This window comes from Lycium barbarum, chromosome 11 (assembly GCF_019175385.1).
Source record: "Lycium barbarum isolate Lr01 chromosome 11, ASM1917538v2, whole genome shotgun sequence".
Lineage (NCBI taxonomy): Eukaryota > Viridiplantae > Streptophyta > Magnoliopsida > Solanales > Solanaceae > Lycium > Lycium barbarum.
The window spans coordinates 1637837-1658810 of NC_083347.1; the positions used below are offsets into that span (position 1 = coordinate 1637837).

General features: G+C 34.6%; 2 protein-coding genes across 2 annotated transcripts; one reads left to right on the plus strand and one right to left on the minus strand.

Annotated features, from left to right (window-relative positions):
• Nucleotides 1–8286: 8286 nt before the first annotated feature.
• Nucleotides 8287–14872, minus strand: LOC132617724 (protein transport protein SFT2-like). Its single transcript, XM_060332798.1, has 4 exons — nt 14437–14872; nt 8938–9205; nt 8738–8842; nt 8287–8549 (listed from the first exon to the last, which is right to left on the minus strand). Exons 1-4 carry the CDS (start codon nt 14664–14666, stop codon nt 8439–8441), a joined length of 714 nt encoding a protein of 237 aa, XP_060188781.1. The 5' UTR covers nt 14667–14872; the 3' UTR covers nt 8287–8438.
• A 3035-nt stretch (nt 14873–17907) lies between these two features.
• On the plus strand, nt 17908–20625 carry LOC132617681 (actin-related protein 6-like). The gene is made up of 7 exons (XM_060332739.1): nt 17908–18698; nt 19344–19557; nt 19630–19693; nt 19809–19893; nt 19981–20031; nt 20122–20184; nt 20262–20625. Exons 1-7 carry the CDS (start codon nt 18007–18009, stop codon nt 20389–20391), a joined length of 1299 nt encoding a protein of 432 aa, XP_060188722.1. The 5' UTR covers nt 17908–18006; the 3' UTR covers nt 20392–20625.
• Nucleotides 20626–20974: the final 349 nt, after the last annotated feature.

Genomic DNA, 20974 nt, shown 5'->3' on the forward strand with positions numbered 1-20974 from the left:
TTTTCTGATTAAAATATTGTTTGTTTATGGTGCTTCTGTTTGTTTTGTTATGTTAATATGTGTCCAATTAGTTCTTTGGATTTTACTTGTCACCAAATTACACACAGTACTAAAAAATAAAAGTTAGCGACGGACAAATTTTGTAGCTAAACAATAAAATTCGTCGCTAATCCTAAATTTGTGACGACTTATCAAAAATTCTGTTAGGATAGAGTAGCGACGAAGTTCGTAGATAACTCTATCTTTTAGTGATATTTGACTAACTTTTATCAGTTTGAACCTATGTTGTTCGGACTTTCCAAAAACTGCATCTTATGCACTAAGAATACACGATTTTGAAGGATCACACGCACTCAACGATATTTTTAAAGAATCCGAGCAGCACAGGTTTGAACTGGCAGGCCGAAAGGGAAACAAATGCTGCTCTTTGTTTCTTTTGTTCATAAGTGTCCAGTTAGTTTTTTGGATTTTACTTGTCACCAAATTGCACATTTGATTAGCTTTTATCAGTTTGAACTTATATTGTTCGAACTTGTATTTTTGTCGTATCTTGTGTCGTATACTCCAAAAATATATTACCTTTGAAGGATTCGCCACGTATCCGATAATATTTTGAAAAGTCCGAATAAAATAGGTTTGAACTGGCTAGCCCAAAGGCAAACAATTGCTGGTTTTAAATATGTAATTATCATTTCCCCTCCTTTTTGTTGCATAATTAATGTCTGAAATGAAATGAGGATTACTTATAGCTATGAGGCCAGCACCATTAGAAATAACTCTTTATGCGGCCAGTTGCTGCAATTCTTGTTGTGTGCAGTTACTAGGTACAATTCATTAAGAGTTTTTTTTGTTTGGTTTTGTTTGGGTAAGGGTCAGGGTAATAGGTATCAGGATCTGGTAAATATTTCTTGGTTTCCAGAGTTGTGAAGAAGAGCATGTTCTTTCAAATGGTTTTGGTTTTAAATAAGCGAAGGTGCAGAAATGGTCCATCATCTCATGTACTGTAAGTACAATAGTATGAGTCAGTCACATGTAGTTATTAGACTTATGGTTAGTAAAGACTTTGTCATGAAGGATTGAAGGAGAGGAGGGCAACAATATAGAGGACAGAGCCAAATTTTCTTTTCTTTTCTTTTTTCTTTTTTTAATTAACAATAGTGAAACTTTTTTTATTTTTACTATAATTTGAACCTCGAATTCCATAGCCAAATTTCTTTTTACTTTATCTGGGGTTGATGTTCTCTCATTCTGGCATAGGGGATGACTTCTTATATTACATTTATAAGACCATGAAAACAGTGGCGGATCCAGGATTTTCAATCAAGGTGTTCGGAAAAACAAATGAACCAATTTTTGCATTTGTTCAGGGTGTTCAAAAGTCAATATATGTACATGAACACAGAAAATTGACCTTAAATATACACTGTAATTTTTTGCCGAGGGTGTTCGAGTGAACACCCTGAGCCTTGACTGCATCCGCCCCTGCATGAAAAATGAAGAATAAGATGAAATTAACAAAAGGGAAAAAGGTAAACAAATTCACTTTTACTATAAGAAGTATCGTAATTTCAACTTCTGTTATACTTTGAAGTCATTGATACTCTTACCGTTACCAATCGTCTTGCATTTGCCTTTGCCGTAGCAGTATAACGGATGATGATTTTAAACTATAGTAACAAAATAAATGGGTAATTTTTAACTTTTTTCAATGGTAAGTATGAGATGATTTGCTAACGGCGAGGGTATAATGAAAAACAAAATTAAAATATTTTGTATAGTATAGGAGTAAATTTGACTACCAAAAATTCAAACAATTCAGAAAAATAATTAAGCACAAAGGATTTTAAAATATTTCCGTTGCCAATCTTTCTTGCGCAAAATTAAATAAACATAGATAAAAAAAATATATAAAAAAAAGTGACAAAGGAGAGTGTTAATTAAAAGCATAGGGATCTGGATCTATAATTCTTAGGAAGTAGTAGTAGAAGAATAAGTGCATATATGAATGAACATGTATACATTTCTTAGTCAATAATTGTGCTTATAAGCATTAAGATGGAGATCTCTTCTAGTTGTGGTGTAGGGGTGATGAGCAGATGCAGGTTTATTTTTAAAAAATTAAGCTTTAATTAATTTAATTAAACTGCAAAACTTTGAGGTCATGTTGTCGGGAAGAATGTTAATCTTGTCTTAAAATAATATTTAAAAAGGAAAAGAAAAAGAGCATTTGGCCTTTGATGGAAGAGACAAAGGTACAACAACTTAACCTTTTTTTAATTGCTTTTTCTAATCCAAACAAAAAAAAAAATCATGTAGATTAGATCTCAACCTTCGTGTTTTTGCATTTAACATAATTCGATCACCGGTCTTCACTTTAAAAATCAAGAACAAAAAAAAAATGTTATTCATTATTTCTTCATTAATAAAAAAGGCAAATTGCCAAGGTAGATGTATGTTTTTCTTATATGAATTTTGCTTCATATAATTAGCTATATGACGCTGTCTATATATTAATGACGATTAAGCTAATTTAACTGGTTTTATCAGTTGGTTACTCCTAGATGTCCACTCAATTGTTGGTCTCAACGTATATAAATGCATTGATCTTCAATATCAATCGACTCGAATCTCCTTTTAGTCTTACTTAAATTTATTTTGATCATGAATAAATCACCCAAATTCAGATCCACAAATAATGGCAAGTGCCCTATGACTCGGGCGAATTCTCTCAACCAAGTCACTACCTATGAATGCATGATCATTCTATGTAATATCTTTGCTCGATATTAGCTTAATAATTCTTTAAATCATTTAACATTTCTTCTACAAAGAGGAAGAAAAAAACAAATTAACTTTTTTTTTTTTACCCTTGCAGTGTTCGATACTTGTATTGGAGCCCAGTTAAATTTGGATTGCGTGTTGCAAAGGCCATTTTGGGGGATAGTGCTCTCAACATAATTTTTTTCATTTTCAAAGCTCGAATCTAAGATTCATGATTAAGGATGAAGGGACCAACCGACCAACCATCCCATCACCAAATTAGCTCAAATAAGTGATGACACATTAAAAGAAGTGAAAAAGAAGCCAAACTCTAAAATGGGATGAAAATATTTATGTATATGGTAATGGAATCTCCACCACCCTTTCTTTTATGTGTAAGTTCTTCAACTTTATCTCCTTCGGAATTCTGAGAAAAGTAGTACCTTTAAGAAAGTACTTCCTGATTTTAATGTGGAAAAAAAGTCACATTTGTTACTTAGCAATCCAGTGAATAGTCCTTCTCTTTTAAGTATAAAGATGTCTGACATTACTACCATTCAGTAAGAAAATAGGGTAACTGTCTATTCTGTAACTACCAATGAATTAATTAAAAGCTCTTCAGTTTCCATCTTCTAGGCATTGACTGTGGACTGGTGGTGAAATATTTTGTTGTGCTTCACATGGTAAAAGTAAAAGAGAGCATTGAGAATATGGTACGCAGTTAATTTAGTATGTGAAAATTAGGGAGCCATGAGATCCTTTTAATCAGAGGTTTTAATTTCAAGGCTTGGGATTAGAGAAGTTTCTAAGAGAGCGCTTCCAGATAAGAGTTCTAGACCACAACCCATTTTACTCATTGGGTCCTTGTTAGATTATTCATATATATTAAGTGAATTTCTTAGCACAAAAATCGGGTTAGGCCAAAGCTAATGGATTCTGCCGAAGCCATAGCTTCTAACATGGATCCGGCCATGAGCTAGCGCTTCCCTCTTCAATGGGTTCTACGCGATGTGAATTTGATTTAATCGGATCACTGGATCACACACATAAAATGAGGTTAAAAAAGAGAAAAACTATATCAAATTATTGTCAAAATGCTATATGAAGTAAGATACTTATTAATCAAGAGGCATTTAGCAGACTAAAAGACTGAAATTTGTCATCCTATTACATCTAAGAAATTTTAGCAAGTCATCTTACATCATACACTCACAAAAGATACAATTTGTTAAAAAAAAAAAAAAATTGTTAACGGTGATTAAATATATTCACTAATATAAAATATTGAAACCGCATGTCCTTTAACATATTAACCGTTGAATTAGACACATGTCCCATTTTAATTGGATCTTACACATGTACGTCGTGGCTTCTACACCATTTACTCTGCATGATGACAGTATTAATTTGATGTAATATGCTTTTATTTTTTGCCTCTAAAACCGAAAAAACAAAACAAAGGAACTTCACCTTATTCTCAAATTCTGTAGACCATTTTTTTTTTTTTGGGTGAATTAATTTTCAATTTGGGCTATTTGTTGAAGATCTGAAAGTTTTCAATACACTATGTAAAATTAGATGTCATCACGTGAGTGCTGATACAGATCTTAGCAAAATGCATGGCACATGACATCTATCAATTAAAATTGGTGGTCACATGAGAACATGACATGATTGGATGTTGTAAATCCAAAATCCAAATGTTAGTAATTAAAATCCCCACATTAGCAATCATGGACAAATATTGGTTTTATCCGAAGAAGAATAAATAAATAAAAACAAGAGCATAGGAGTTTGTGGATGTTCCAAAGAGTTAATATTCATATTATACACAATCAATACACTACCAATGCCACCAACTATGCGACTTTCAAGAACGTGCCCCATGTTCCTCCCACAACCCCCTCCATCAATTTTTTTTCTATTTATCATTCTTGTTCTTTTGGAATTCAGCATTTCTTTTTTGTCTTTTTGGAATATGAATTTCAAATGTGTTTGTCTTCTACAGTTTCTAAGTTGAATATATAAAATTCTAAGTGGAAAACATGAAGAACAAGAAATAGCTAAAAGGATGAACTATTGCACTCCTTGCTTTATACGTAAAATTGTATGAGCTAATATATATTCTAAGCTGGAGAGCAATAAAAGAGAACTATATCATTATGCTAGTTATGTTGATTAAGTTTTTTTCTAGCATCATTGGAAAAATATGAAATAGTCCTTTAGAAGTTCTACTGCGATTTAAAAAATGTATGCCTAGGCAAAGTAAAACAAGGAATAGTCGAGGCAAAATTTAAATGTTTTCTTATAATTTGTCTAAATTGTAATAAGCACCGTTATCTGATGGTGAGAGATAGCAGATATTTGATGGAATAATCGAAACGCATGTAAGTTGGTTCAAACACTATCATTATATATATAAAAAAAAAAAAAAAAGGTCCATTGGTAGGCGAATGAATATTACCCTATGAAGCTTTCCAGTCGACCGACACCTATATTTGTGCGATATGACATGTTTCTAAGAAATTAATTGAAGTACTAATAAGTTAATTCGAATATATATTTCGTTACAAAAGAAAATCCCAAATGTTGTTCATATGGATGATGCATGGGCTTTCTGGTCCCATCCATTCGTGTGAGTGAAATTATGACTCTCAAAAGCTGAATGAAATTGATTTGATAGTAGGTGGACTCTGCAAGTAGTCTACTGCATCACCATGGTTGTTAACCACAAAATAATTAAACCATATCCTTGGAACCAGTGAAAAAGGCGGATGATAAAAGCACCGTCCACCTCCAACCTGAAAGTTGTGGATTCAAGTCACCAAATAAACAAAAAGAGGAGCTCCGGAAAGAGAGTAAAAAAAAAGGTGGATAATGATAAATGTCTAAAAAATTCAAGTTATATATGATGATAGTATAACGATTTCTTTTACATGATTTGTGTATTGTAATTTGCTATTGTTAGATTAAAACCGTCTAAAGATATTCTTAATATGATATGATATTATTAATTTGATTCAATTTTGCTTTCTTCAAATTAAAAGATCTCACACTATTAAGAGTATCCTACATTTTATATATAACATCGTTATCTTTAAAACTATCAATGTGATATTTTGTTTGCACACCAACTATCTCTTTCGAGCTAAGTTTCGCACGACCTGTCACCAAGATTTTTATGGGCTTATCTAGAGATCAATTGTGTGTCACTCACATCATTCGAGTATTTATAGCACCAAATTAAAGTCCACAAAACTTCTTTATGTGTATGCCCAAAGTCAGACAAAGGCAGTTATAAGTTGGGCATCATGCATCACTCTGTCATATTCATACTCGTCCCTAACACCGCAGGATCTGATACTAGTTACTATTAGGCTAAAACAATCCAAAGCACCCTTAATGTAGCGTGTATATGAATTCCAGCCGGTAAATATTTTTGGTCACTTGAATAATCATGAAAAAAATGCTTAAACAAAAACAAGATTGTCGAATACCTCCGGCTCTAATAATTTTAGTGAATATGAGGTACAATATTTGCTTGCATGTCATAATCATCATGATAATAATCAAATTAAATCTTTGAGATTAACAACATTCATTGAATAAGCTACTGAATTTCAGCAATCTTTTTTGGCTTTATCTTTTATCTCTATTAGTTAAATGCCAAACCAAAATGATCTCGACACAAAGTACTTTTTCCCTTTGTTGATGGTGTTAGCTTTATTTCATCACTTCAATAACTGGCCCTCTCATTTTCTCTAATACGATTAATTAGATAAAACAAAGATTAGGGTGGTCTAAGGTCGCTTTTAAATGTCAAATCATTGTCTCCTAATTGCAATTTATCTGCAATATCTTTCCTTGATTTCGGGCTTAATTGACTAATATAATAACAGACATAAATGGGTCCAAATGTGGTATGTGACATCTTCCATAGGAGTTTAATTAGTTTATTAAGCTCCTAAACTTTACCCAGAGACCTATCTGCTACTAATATTTTATTTTGATGATGATGACTTGATGAGTCAAAGTTTGTGTGCAACACACAACGAGAAAGAAAAAAAAAAAAAGGAAAAAAAAGGCCCATTAACGGGTCCAAAAATAACTAGATGTCACAAGTTACTTGGTTCACATTAACCAACGGCATACTGAAAATGATTATGGAATCCTTTAGATCAAAGTTGCTGAATAAAGGCTTGCTGAAAGCAAAAGCCAGTCCACTACAAAGCGGTCAAATATTCTGTCAAGAATTATCTTATTTGAAGAGCTAAAGTTAGCTCTTTTCAATAAGTTTCGGAACAATTTGATGAATGTTACCAAAATTTAGACATTTTGAGATCCTTCACTGCTGCAAGTATAATGGTTATCTTATTGTTAGTTACTTCATGAATTTTTTAGTAATTTAAATTCATAACATACATACCTTCTTGCAAAGGACCATTCAGTTGGATCGACATGAAAGTTCAACTACATTATTCGAATTCATGTTGCAAATATTTGAAAGTTTATTCCTTGACCTGTTGTCGCCACTCCTTTTATTGTCAACCCAACTTGAGAGGGTTCTCTAAGTGTAAAACAATGCAAACTAGGTTGTGTCTCGATTTGGAAAAGATGAAAGGCCCAGCTGGGAGAGTGTACCCATTCACCCAAAGGATTTCCATGACAATCCACGTATAACAAAAGAAATTTCTAATGCTATTCATTGGAACAACCAATTGAAATTGACTTTTATGTTAAAGTCATTGCAATTGGGAGGTTGCGGACACTTGCAGAGTCCCACATTGATTGTGGAAAGGGAGATTGGTCTCCTTACATAGTCATGGGTGTGGCTCTAATATCATGTTAATGAAATGAACTTTAGATCTAATTCAACCTCAAAAGCTAACGATATAGGGAGACCAAACATGGAAACTTTAGGGGCTTTCAAGTATTAACTCATTAATATTTGCAGAACAATTCGGTATACTCCTGCTGTGTATTGAAGGCGTTTGCCTACGAGCTGGACTGGACAATTTGTCCTAAAGCCCAAGTTTATCATTCCACTTCTAGCCAAAAAAGAGCATAACTTTGATTTGAAGCTCGACCGTGAATTAAAAGCAAAAAACAATAATTTTTTACTTATCTGAATAAAAATTACTAACTCTTAGTAATATTTCTGTCTTGCAAAACTTTCCCAACAAAATAATGAGTAAGAGGCGTATCAGCACTCAAATGCCATCAAAATAGAGCTTTTACCGATAGAAACCCAGTTTATTGAAAGAGCAGAGTAATTCAAATGAATTCTTGGAGAACTTCTAGCTTATTTGTCCCGTTGCTTTCATATGCTACAAATCTATCTCCATATATTATACAACTTATCTTCAACTAAAAAGCTTTCTTTGTGAAGTCTGTTTATACTTCTGTTTTCGTTTTTCCATTTTTCTCCACTTTGACAATACTTGAGAACAATTCAGGATTCTTGTATATACATTGTTGTCAGAGAATACAAACTATAGAAATCTAGTAAAGGACACAGAAATCTGGTGAGGCTTGAAAGGAGAAATTGAACTAAATTTGTCAAAAATGTCCACCATCACTTCACATTCAAAGGACAAACTATAGAATGTAACTATTTAACAATCATATAGAAAAAAAGCAACAAAACTGCAGAAATTTTACACAGATGTTACAACACTTCACCTGCCAAAGCATTTCAATACTGTAGAAATCATCGAAGACGAGAGAAATTTCAAGCCAGCAGAGCCACCGGGAAAGTAAGATATTGCGTAGTATGCTAATGCCATAACCTAAAATGACAGGGAAGTGTCAGCGTCAAGATTTAAATAACGATATTGCTTTTACCTTAGTTGGAAACTGGAAGTAAGGAACACTAGGGAAAGACAAGAATAAATTATCATGCCACACAGATAACTGCAAAAGGTGAGAATAATTAGAACTGACAAAGCGAGAGGAAAAACATTGAAAGTATAAGTACCTGAATCACAGAGAAAAGCACCGAAAGGATATAGCTATGGAGTGCCATGGAAACGTAGAGCGTGCCAATCATGCTACCCATGAATCCTAGCGTAAAAGGAAGTCTCTGGTACAAATGACGGGGTAAAGAAAGATTTAGAAGACAATAAGCCCTAGACACAGAGCACCACAGACCAGCGGTAAAGGGAAAAAAGAAAATACCTCCATTGAAAACATATGAGCAAACTGATTCTGAGTACCCCTGAGTGCAAAGAATGACCCGATGATAAAGGAACATCCAAGAGTAAAGCAAATGGCAAATTTCTGAGGCGCCAATACTATCACGGGGAGGAATAAAGTAAATGCCATGAAAATGAAGAAGACTCCAGTCGCCATGAATAGGCCAAAATACATGAGGGATTTCCCAGAAGGAATGTTGCTAGTGGCAGACTGCAAGTTCCCTGGAATGTCTCTCACTCCTTTAGAAACCCTGAATAAGGATCAACAAACCACTATTCTCTCATCAAAACATCACCCAGAGAACTCCTCAAAATGTCAACTCATTCAAAAAAGCAGGGAAGAAATACAACTGCCATATAACATTTCACTGTATATCCACAGCCTCTGTCCAATCCGTGAATTCATTTGTCTGAAATAAATTAAACTATAAACGACGCTAAATATAATATCACAATACAACAAGGAATGAAGAAACAGGGTTGGAAATCTACCAAGCAACCATAGAGCACTCCTCTGAAATAAAGACATGACATCGGCGCAAATTATGTCTTACAGAAGAAATGATTTTCACAGCATTGATGATGATTATGATAAAAATCAATCCATGACAAGACTCCAAGCTTTGCAGGAAGAGGATTCTTTCTCCTGTGATACGATCCAACCAGCTAACTACAATTTTTTTTTGCATTTTCAATACCTATATTATCATCTTACTTGGTTACAGACGAACTAAGTTTCACAACATTGACAACGATATGTTATGACTAGATACTCCCAGTGATAAGTACTAGCCAGCTAACTAGTGAAACTAGGTATTCAGCTGTCTATAAATCAGCTCTCTGTTTCATAAAGTTCTTTTTGTTTTTGTTTTTTTTGATTAAGCACCGGGTGTCCGGGTCTCTTTGAGCCCCGACTAATTCCGGGGGTGCACAGGCCCTCGGCAAGGAGTTTCCCGCAAGTGCACCACGGGTAATTCAGGGTTTTACCCCAGTCCGATGGCCCTCAGAAATTGTTTGCACCCAGTGGGTTTCGAACTCGAGACCTTGAAAGGGAGCACCCCAAGGCTCAAGCCAATTACCACCAGGCCAACCCCTGAGGGTTTCTTTTTGTTTTTAAGAAATCAGATTCAGTCTCATAAGGTTCATAACATGCACAAATTTACAATCTCCCAGAAAAATGGCTCTATCAACATGAAATGTCAATCAGATTAAAAGGTTCTTTTTGGGATCAAGCTTCTTTTATCTCCTGAAATTGATTGGCTCTCCCTTTCTTTCCTCCTCCTCGGCAGTCCCAGAAGTAGGCCAAGCACTATCCTGAATGATGGATCCCGCCTACTTTAAGCTAAATTTATAACTTTGAGATATAATTTGTAGGGAAGGGAAATTTTCTAGAGGAGAAAATTACCCCCACAATTATCATTTGGACATCTAAATTTGGTTACAGCATTCTCCTCTATTTCTATTTCTTTTTTTTTTTTTTTTTTTTTTTTTTTTTTTTTGGAAATGGAAAAAAAGGGCAAAACAACTGTTTAGGTATGGCTTTGTCCAAAAAAAAATAAAGCATGTCATAATGCAGCCGGATCTTTGATGCCTCCTGCTCTTTCAAGATTGTTTATCGCCAAGTCAACGGATTTCTTCTTAATTCATGTACTCCGACAACTTCAGTCAGATACTTTTAATCCCATTATGCTCTATCATTACCAGTATATGATAATGCATATCTGAAGGTCGATAAGCCTCCCGTTTTTTCAAGAAAGTTTAGTGATAAGTCAAATCTTAACCTGTTAATCCGTGTACCATTGCAACTTTAATCAGATATCTATCATGCCAATGCCACTAACGTGGTAAGAATTAGTAGCTTGAGAAAAGGCAGTAGCATTTCAGTTAGGCTTTCTCACTGATGTCTATGGGATGTACTGTTAAGTTCTGCAGCTGGTTACTTGAAGCATGGTACTCTGAGAGCCCAGAATTTCCAACAGTACATCAAAATTAAAAAAAGATTAGCTTGCAAACCTTAATGTTTTTCTCATTGCTGACACTCTATCAGACTTTCACTCAACAATGAGAATCAGTGTCCGTACATAAGTTATAACATTAATTTCTATATCAATACTCAGCTCTAGACCCATCTCTTAACGTAAGAATCAAGAAAAGTTCGTATGTTACCCGTGCAACTCACTATTTAGCAATATTGGCAAAAAAGACCTTGTTACGCTGCTAGTCTTGCCTTTCTTATGTTGAAAAAAATAACTCTTCTAGCTCTTTTTGGGGGAAGCAAGCAACAAATATAATTCTGAATTCAAATTTCTAACTTTTCCAGTCTAACCTGTCAATCGCTATTGAGAAAAATCCCTGAAGCAATTCCTCTTTTGAACAACCTATCTTTCAGAGTAATCATCTTAACAGATACAAAGATATTCCGAAGACTAATGGTCTTTGGGATAAATCGGAGTTTTATCTCTAATGTTGTACTACCTTTTGTATAATTGCTGATACAATGGAATTGCTCCTCTATGCCATTGCACTAAGCCGCATTGACCGAACACGTGAATTCCTTATCTCCTTATTGTTTCTGTTATTGTCATTATAAGGCTTATTTGTTAAATTCATCACTATCTCAGACTCCCGATCCAACAGATTGCAGATTGTGTTTGACTAGGTGGATATGCATATTTAGTAGAAAAAGCTCATGACAGCAAAGAGGAGTTAGATAATGTTAGAGCTCCCCACTGATTGATGTAATGGATATATTGCCTTAAGAAATTACACACGTGAGCTAACTATTGGAGTTTGTTAGATCAAGTCCTACCAATTTTGATTTCCTACAACTTTGAATTATTTTCCAGCAACTTTCAACGAGATCAGAGAGAATACAGAACGTTTCAACAACAGTTATCCATTATCAGCTTTCTTCCTCAACTCGATAGGCTAAATTGGATTGGTATTACCTATCATTTCCTTCAAAGGAAAAATTACAGAGAAAAGGGAAAGTACACTGTGAGAGAGGACCTTACAGGTTGTCCATTTCAGAACATTTTCAACAAGATCAATGAGAATTAAGACAATACAGAAAGCTTCAACTAAAGGTACAGTCAGACCTCTCTATAACAGCACCTCACTATAACAGCCAAGTTTTTCTTGGAACCGATTTTTAATGTTATATTTTACCTCTCTCTATAACAGCTTTTTACCTATAACAACAACAGTCATCTTTATAACGGAACACTCTTCGTAAAATTACTCCTCCATAAGTTTGTCGCATCAACTACCAAATCCAAACTATATTGTCCATTTCATAAAATATTCAACGAGATCAGTGATAATTAAGATAATACAGAAGGTTTCAACAACAGGTATCCATTACCAGTCTTCTTCCTCAACACAATAGCCTAAATTGGATTAGTATTACCTATCATTTCCTTCAAAGGACAAATTACAGAGAGAAAAAGGAAAATTTTCAAAAATATACAGCTTTTGAAAATTATTACGCCACGTAGCCTAATATACAACATTATACCTGGGGGTAAAGCATTATACATAATGTATCAACCTTGTATGAAGTGTATAACAGTGTATAAAAGGTGCTTGTACACAAATATGAGCTAAATCAGGTAACAAACTCAAAGTATGGGCTACGTGGCGTAAATATTTTCAAAAATAGACACAGAGCATAATTTTCCCTTTAAATCAATAAAGTATCTCAATAGGATTGTCGCTTCAACTACCAAATCCAAACTATATTGTCCATGTCAGAACATTTTAAACCGGATCAGCGATAATTAAGATAAGGAAATTGCAATATTGAATTAGTATTACCTACAATTTCCTTCAAATGGCAAATTACATAGAAAAAAGGAAATTACAGTATGAGAGAGGAAGTTACATGTTAAAAGTATCATAAACGGTGTCATTAGCAGAACGAACGGCAGATTCGAGATCGAAGCTACCAGTGAACACAGTGAGAGCACTATTAATGCCTACTCTCCAAACTATATTGTCCATTTCAGAAAATTAATTCATTTATGTCACTAACAGATCGAAAATTTAAGAATCGTATCACGAAGGCATTTCGTCGAACACTTAGCGGGCCCTATAAATGCCTGCTCTCAGTTTGAAGGATTTCTATGTTCAACGAGATCAGCAATAACTAGGAGTAATACAGAACGGTTCAACTACAGGTATCCATTATCAGCTTTCTTCGTCAACTCAATAGCCTTAATTGGATCAGTATTACCAACCATTTCCTTCAAAGAGCAAATTACAGGCAAAAAAAGGAAATTTTCAAAAATATACAGTTTTTGAAGATCATTACGCCACATGGCCCAATATACAACATTATATTTATACCTGGGGGCAAAGCATTATACATAATGTATCAACCTTGTATAAGGTGAATAATAGTGTATAGAAGGTGTTTATACACAAATATGAGCTAAATCGGGTAACAAACTCAAACTATGGGCTAAGTGGCGTAAATATTTTCAAAAATAGACATAGAGCGTAACTTTCCCTAGAAAAATACTCACATGAGCTAACTCTTGGAGTTTGTTCGATCAAATGTCCATTTCCTTAAATCAATAAAGCATCGCAATAGGTTTGTCACATCAACTACCATATCCAAACTACATCATCCATTTCAGAACATTTTCGACAGGATCAGCGATAATTAAGATATTACAGAACAATTCAACTACCAAATCCAAACTATACTATCCATTTCAGAACATTTTCAATGAGATCAGCGATACTTAATATAATACAGAACAATTCAACTACCAAATCCAAACTATATTGTCCATTTCAGCAAATTTTCTACGATATCAGCGATAATAAAGATAATTCAGAACATTTCAACGACAGGTATACATTATCAGCTTTGTTCCTCAACTCAAGAGCACTAATTAGATTAGTATTACCTACAAAATTACCCGTTAAAAGTACCGGAAACGGTGTCGTTAGCGGAACTAATAGCGAATTCGAGATCGAAGCTACCTATGAACACAGTGCTTGCACTATTTTTTTTTTTTTTTGATTAAGCACCGGGTGTCCGGGTCTCTTTGAGCCCCGACTAATCCCGGGAGTGCACAGGCCCTCGGTAAGGAGTTTCCCGCAAGTGCACCACGGGTAATTCAGGGTTTTACCCCAGTCCGATGGCCCTCAGAAATTGTTTGCACCCAGTGGGTTTCGAACTTGAGACCTTGAAAGGGAGCACCCCAAGGCTCAAGCCAATTACCACCACTATTAATACCTACTCTTCAATTATATTGTCGATTTCAGAAAATTAATTCATTTACATCACTAAATTTGTGAATAGCATCATTAAGGCATTTCATCGAACACTTAGCGTGCCTACTGTCAGTTTTGAAGGATTTCTACATTCAACGAGATCAAGCGATAACTAAGATAATACAGAACGATTCAAATGACAAGTTACATAGAATTTTAAAGGAAATTGCACACAATGAGAGAATGTTCAACTTACACGTTAAAAGTGCCGGAAACGGTGTCGTTAGCAGAACGAACAGCGGATTCGAGATCGAAGCTACCTATAAACGCAGTACTAGCACTCTCTTCAGATGATTTAGCAGATGCGTATGAATTCCAATCAGCTAACAAAGAAGGAGTTGAAGAAGAAGAAGAAGTTTGTAATTGGTCAACATATCGATCATCGGCAACGGCGCCGGCGCCGCCAGCTGAAAACCACTTCTGCATTGTGATAATATTTTTCCGGCGAGTCGACTAGTGGCTGCAGTATTAGTGTTATTGGGGAATTTGGAGTGATTTGAATCGGATCTAATCGGAGCCCCGACCGGAGCCCAGTTACAACTTACAATAATCTACGGTTTCAACTTTTAATTTTCTTTTTTCAACTTTCAACCTTGGTCCTTCAGCAATATATCTGTGTCTTTTTTGGCACATAGTTTAGTTTAAAAAAGAAAGGATTATCCAAGCCTTAAAGTATAAAGAAAATTTTAAAATTAAATTATTTTTAAATATAAAAATTGATACTTATTTATTTTTTTGGTACGACTAAAAGGCAAAGTCACCTACATTAGTGCCAAGGGAGAATGTAAATTTTTCCCTTTTTTTTCCCTTCATTTTACACCACAATAAATGTAGAAATGGATCATCTGAATCCTTATAATTTACTGAAAAGGGTTAGATTTGCCCTTGTACTCTTACAAAAAAATTATATTTATTTTTTATTATACTTTTTTAATATATTTATCTTTTTTTTTTTACGCTAACTTCCGGATCATATTTAACATTGTATTTTTTTTTTAAAAAAAGTCCTATTTACCATTTAAATCCCCATGTCCCATTTTAACAATTGGTTGGTACTTTCCCACCTACCGCTAACTCATATTCCGGTTACAATTTCAGGAATCTACGGTTTCCACTTTCTAATTATTATTATTTTCAACTTTAAACCTTGGTCCTTAAGCAATATATATCTGTCATCTGTGTCCTGTTATCATCCCACTACGTAAACTTTTCTCTTTTTCTTTTTACCCCACAATAGACGTGGAAATGGACCAATTGGACCCTCTAAAATTTCAATAGAATAGCGAGATTGCGAGATACATAAATGATTTCTTAAATTAACGATCGGATATATTAATTTTATCAATATCAATGATCATATAAGCACTTCTACTTCATACAGGTGTCCGAAAAGTGTTTTAAAAAGCGTGAACGTAAGGCGAGGCGTTTTATATATGTCTCGCTCAGGCGTAAGCCCCATGGATACTTAATTTTTAATATTTTCTAAATTAATAAAATAAAAATATAAGAAAAAATATATTAAAATTATATAAATCAAAAAGAATTAGTATAAAAATATATATATTTATTATTAACATGCTAACATATGCATGAACTATTAAAAAAATCTTGAAAAAGTGAATGTAAAGATGCATTGCACAATAACATGACTATGATAAAACATAATTAGAATTGACAAAACGATACTCTGTCCTAATAATTCAAAGATAAAATGGACAATAATATAAAGTTATTATTTTAAAACCTAAAACTAGATACAAATTAATACTCATTATAATACAAACAGTCAGAGTAGAGTATTCAAAACATTATCTAAACTAGAGTGATATTAAAAGAAATTCTAAAACTAAAAACTATCTTGAAAAAAATAATTGAAGAATGCTAAGAAAATCTTGAAGAAAATAAAGCATAAAGAAGGAAAATGCAAACATGGAATATAGTAAGAATTGGAGGACAAAACTATTTGCTTTGTAGTTTACTTTGCATACAAAGTACAAAGGTGTAAAGTGTATATGTTACTCCGTAAACAACAATTGTTAAAGTTTATGAAATTAGGATAAACAATTAGAAAAAAACTTTTGACTTTTTGAGATATTTAGTTTGAGAATTTACTATGAGTTAATTACTGGATATTTAACTTTTTTTAAAAAGTTAAATAAGCAACAAGGGCAAAAATTAAGTAGGCGTTTGGCCATGAAAACCAAATATTTTTCTCTTTATTTGGTATTTTGGAGTTGGAGTTGAACATGGAATTGTGTTTGGTTATAATTTTTTCAAAGAATATTTGGTTGTTTGAATGTATTGAAAGTGAAAAAGAAGTGAAAACAAGTTTTTTGTGTTTTTCAAATTCCAATTGAAGTTGTATATGGAAATTCCATGGCCAAACGTTGATTTCCAGTTTTCCGGAAAAAAGTAAAAAACAATTATGGCCAAACGGGCCGTAAATATCACATACATGAGGGGTAAAAATTGAAGACCAGTTTGCCAATTGGTGCAAAAACTTGTACTATATTTATTCTTGGGCAAAGGTGTAAATATACCGCTCAACTTTGCGATTTAGAGCAAATATACCCCTCGTTACAAAAGTAGTGTATATATATTCCTGCCATTACAAAATGATGCAAATATACCCCTGCCGTTACAAAATGGTGCAAATATACCCTTTTCGCTGACGGGAGTTTTTAAAAAAAATATTATTTAGGTTATTTTTTAATTAAAAAAATGTCATGTGACTTTAAAAAAAAGTCTACCTATTTTTTTTTAGTAGACATATTTTTCTAAAGCTTTGGTAATTGTTTTCTAGTGTGTCGGGTATAGTTCGTTTAAAAGAATATCTCTGTGACTTTAAAAAAAAATAAGTCTACCCATTTTTTTAAACGAACCAGACCCGATCCATCAGAAAAAAATTACTATGTGCCTTTAGAAAATATGTCGGGCAATCTTCTTTTGGGGTGGTCTTTAAATTTTGCCCCTCATATTTGTGGTCTTTAAGTTTTGCCCTTAGCTTGGATACTTGAGGTTCTGGGTTCGAACCCCACTAAGGCATAAAATAAAAAAATAATTTCGCAAGGTAAGGCTGGAGGGAGTGTATGCCGGATCCGGCATAAAGTCCTTAAGGAAAAACTAAAGTTATGCCGGAGGGGGCATAATTTTTCCTCAAGGCATAGTTTAGTTATGCCTTATGGGGCAAAACTTTTTTCTTAAGGAACTATGACTTATGGGGCAGACTTTTAATTAAGTCATAACCAAAAGTATATCTCATAAGGCAGAATTTTTCCTTAAGGCAAACTTTTAGTTATGCCTTAAGAAAAAGTTCCGCCTTATGGGGCATACTTTTAGTTATATTTTATGGGGCACACTTTTAGTTATATTTTATGGGATATACTTTTAGTTATATTTTATGGGGCAAAACTTAAAGAACACAAATATGAGGAGCAAAATTTAAAGACCACCCCAAAAGAAGGGCAATCCGTGCAAAAAGATGAAATATGTCTACTCAAAAAAATGAATAGACTTTTTTTTTTAAAGTCACATGATATTTTTTTAATTAAAAATAACCTAAATATTTTTTTAAAAGAATCTCATCAGTAAAAATGATATATTTACGCCATTTTATAATGACTGAGGTACATTTATACCATTTTATAATGGCAAGGTCTGTATACGTCACGAGAGATATATCTGCTCGGTTTATATTTGGCCGTTTGCACTTTATTGTTTGTTTCGGGTACCCCGACACCATTTGCGATTAACTGTGATCTGGGAAATGTCGAACGTTGTGGTTTTGGACAACGGCGGCGGGCTAGTGAAGGCTGGTATCGGGGGAGAAAGAGAGCCAACAGCTATTGTCCCAAACAGTATGGGTCGTCCTCTTTCTTCCAAGAAATGGGTTATGGCTGACCAACTTCTTTCCCCTGACATCGACCTCACTTCCGCCACTGTCCGCCGCCCTTTCGACCGTGGTTACCTTATCAACCCTGATCTGCAATCTTCCCTTTGGTCTCACATCTTTTCTAACCTTCTCAAAATCACTCCACAACAATCCTCTCTCCTTCTTACTGAACCCCTTTTCAATCTCCCTTCTATACAGCGCTCTCTCGATGAGATTGTCTTTGAAGATTTCAGTTTCAAGGCCCTTTATGTGTCGGATTGCCCCTCCCTGGTCCATCTTTATGAGGCCTCTCGTCGGCCTTATGGGCTTCTATCAAAAGCCCAGTGTAGCTTAGTTGTCGACTGTGGATTTTCTTTTACTCATGCTTCCCCTGTGTTTCAGAATTTTACATTGAATTATGCTGTGAAAAGGCTTGACCTTGGTGGCAAAGCTTTGACTAATTACTTGAAGGAGTTGGTCAGTTATAGGAGTGTTAATTTGATGGATGAAACTTTCCTTATGGATGATGTTAAGGAGAAACTTTGCTTTGTCTCTTTGGATGTTCCCAGGGACTTGCACATTGCTAGGTATGGTATACATACTCTTTTCTATGCTTCTCACTTTTTTATTTAAATAACTGCAATTAATTGGACTATATGAAGTAAGAATCATGTCAACCAAGTATAAGAATTAGTTCAAATTCCTAATTCATAAAGTGATTAATTTTTAATTTCATACTTTGAATGACTAAAAGATTCCTCCATAAAGTTCTCTTTGCAATTAGCAGGTCTATTTGTTAAGTTTGTTCTCATTAAGACAAAGCCTGTGGATGCCTGCAAGGAAATGTCTAATTAAGTTACATGAAAAGCCTAACCTGTGTTGCATTAAGCTTTAGAGCGTACATGTGCGTTAAGGGGGCCTGTTTGCTGTTATTTACTTAAATAACTAGTTCTAAGGGACGGGGCCATGAACGCAGTGCATTGGCCTATCCTTAAGTAGTTCAAAGGTATCACAACATTTTTTTCTTTTGGGGTATTTTCTCTAATATTTTGAGAAGTACCTGTGTAGGTAATTATATGTTTTGGCCTCAATGTAGAATTAGGATCCTTCAATGCCACGATGTTTTCTAAACCTAAAACAACTTAAAACTTAATTTAAGTGAGCACATTAAATTCAGATGATCTTTGTCTCCAAAACGTCTATTGTTCATAACTACTGCATCAATCGCCCAGGAAACCGGGAAAGGACAATTTGTTTAGGTGCACATATGTGCTTCCTGACGGTATTACACATACTAAGGGTTTTCTAAAAGATCCTGAAGAACCAAAGAGATATCTATCTTTGTATGATAAAGCTCCGCAGCAAGTAGCAGGAGAACAAAATAATATGGATCAGCTCGAGGACGGGAAAAGAAGCAACGGATCAAAAATTGATTTGGCAAAAAATGTACTCTTTCCAAGCCCCTTTAAATTGCTTCCCGCCCTCTTTTCTTATATTCTAACTTATTGGTATGAACAGGAATTTGGCTTGACAAATGAGCGGTTCCTCGTCCCAGAGATGATGTTTCGTCCAGCTGACTTGGGTCCGTATCTTTGAATTCTGTTTCTGTTTAATTGAAGAATCTGCTTCAATTCCTTCCCTATGAATTGGTTTATTGCTAAGTATGAACTTCGTAATCACGTATTGGTGGTTTACAGGACTGAATCAGGCTGGAATTGCAGAGTGCATTCTTCAAGCTATAAACTCCTGCCATCCTCATCTTCACCCTGTCCTCTATGAAAGGTAGTACACAAGTCTTGGAATCTACTAATATTGTTTTATGCTTATCTTCCTTCTTCTAGTGACAATGTTGAATTTGGACGTTGTCAGCATCATTCTGACGGGAGGCACTACTTTATTTCCTCATTTTGCCAAAAGACTGTAAGATGATGCATCCTTTGTTGCCCATTGCTTTACGAAAGGTGGGATGTCCTGTTTTCTTATATGTTTTGAAAATTCTTCTAAATGCAGGGAGATGGACCTTCGGCCTCTTGTCCCAGAGAAATATCGTTTAAAGATTACGACTCAAGAAGAGTAATATACTGTCCTTTTGGAGAAATTGTTCGAGTGTGTCTACTTCTCTAACTTGTTAACTTTTGTTGCTTCTGCAGTCCTATTCTAGGTGTTTGGCGTGGAGGCTCACTCTTGGCATTAAGTCCTGACTTTGATGCAATGTGTGTCACAAAAGCTGAATATGAGGAGCTGGGATCAGCAAGATGTCGAAAGAGATTCTTCCACTAACTTTTTGTGTATTCTGACAATACTATTGAAGTTTACAATTCTACTCCTGTTCATCGTTGGTGTTATGGAGGGGAGATTTTAGGATGATCCCCTGCCTCTGCAGTTGCTAATGAACGAAATATGGGTGTGTTAAATATGTATTTGTTCTGAAATAATTCTTTTTCTAGTCAGTTTCTTGCCAAATTGGTTGAAGTCTAGCTTATGGCATCTTCAATACCAATCCTCTTTCTCTTTTCTCATGTCTCTGTCCTTGAAGTAAAATGTGTGTTATGTAGTAACATGTTAAGGACAACATGAAATTTCGCACATGAATGGCAGTGCGACGAACCGATCAAGACCGGTGGAACTGCTTTGGTGACTATTTGTTTGATCTCGTTGGACAATGATGATATGATCAAATGGACAAGAACAGAGTTTCTGAATCAGTCAAACAGATGCGGGGGAAACTAAAAACAAAATGAAAATGCTTCTGGTGGTTGCTTAACATGGCCAAATCTCTCTTCCAGTCTTCAGAGCTGGAGCTATTGTCATGAGCCCTTGTTTTGAGTAAATACCAACTTGTACATAGCGAACTTTTAATTTT

Excerpts from the sequence above, each read along its gene's own strand:
- LOC132617681 (XM_060332739.1), top strand. The coding sequence starts at position 18,007 with ATGTCGAACGTTGTGGTTTTGGACAACGGCGGCGGGCTAGTGAAGGCT. Across the intron at positions 19,558-19,629 it reads AAATTGATTTGGCAAAAAAT|GAATTTGGCTTGACAAATGA; the intron begins GTACTCTTTCCA and ends TGGTATGAACAG. Across the intron at positions 20,032-20,121 it reads CCTCATTTTGCCAAAAGACT|GGAGATGGACCTTCGGCCTC; the intron begins GTAAGATGATGC and ends TTCTAAATGCAG.
- LOC132617724 (XM_060332798.1), bottom strand. The coding sequence starts at position 14,666 with ATGCAGAAGTGGTTTTCAGCTGGCGGCGCCGGCGCCGTTGCCGATGAT. Across the intron at positions 9,206-14,436 it reads GTTTCCGGCACTTTTAACGT|GGTTTCTAAAGGAGTGAGAG; the intron begins GTAAGTTGAACA and ends ATCCTTATTCAG. Across the intron at positions 8,550-8,737 it reads TGCTTTTCTCTGTGATTCAG|GTTATGGCATTAGCATACTA; the intron begins GTACTTATACTT and ends CTGTCATTTTAG.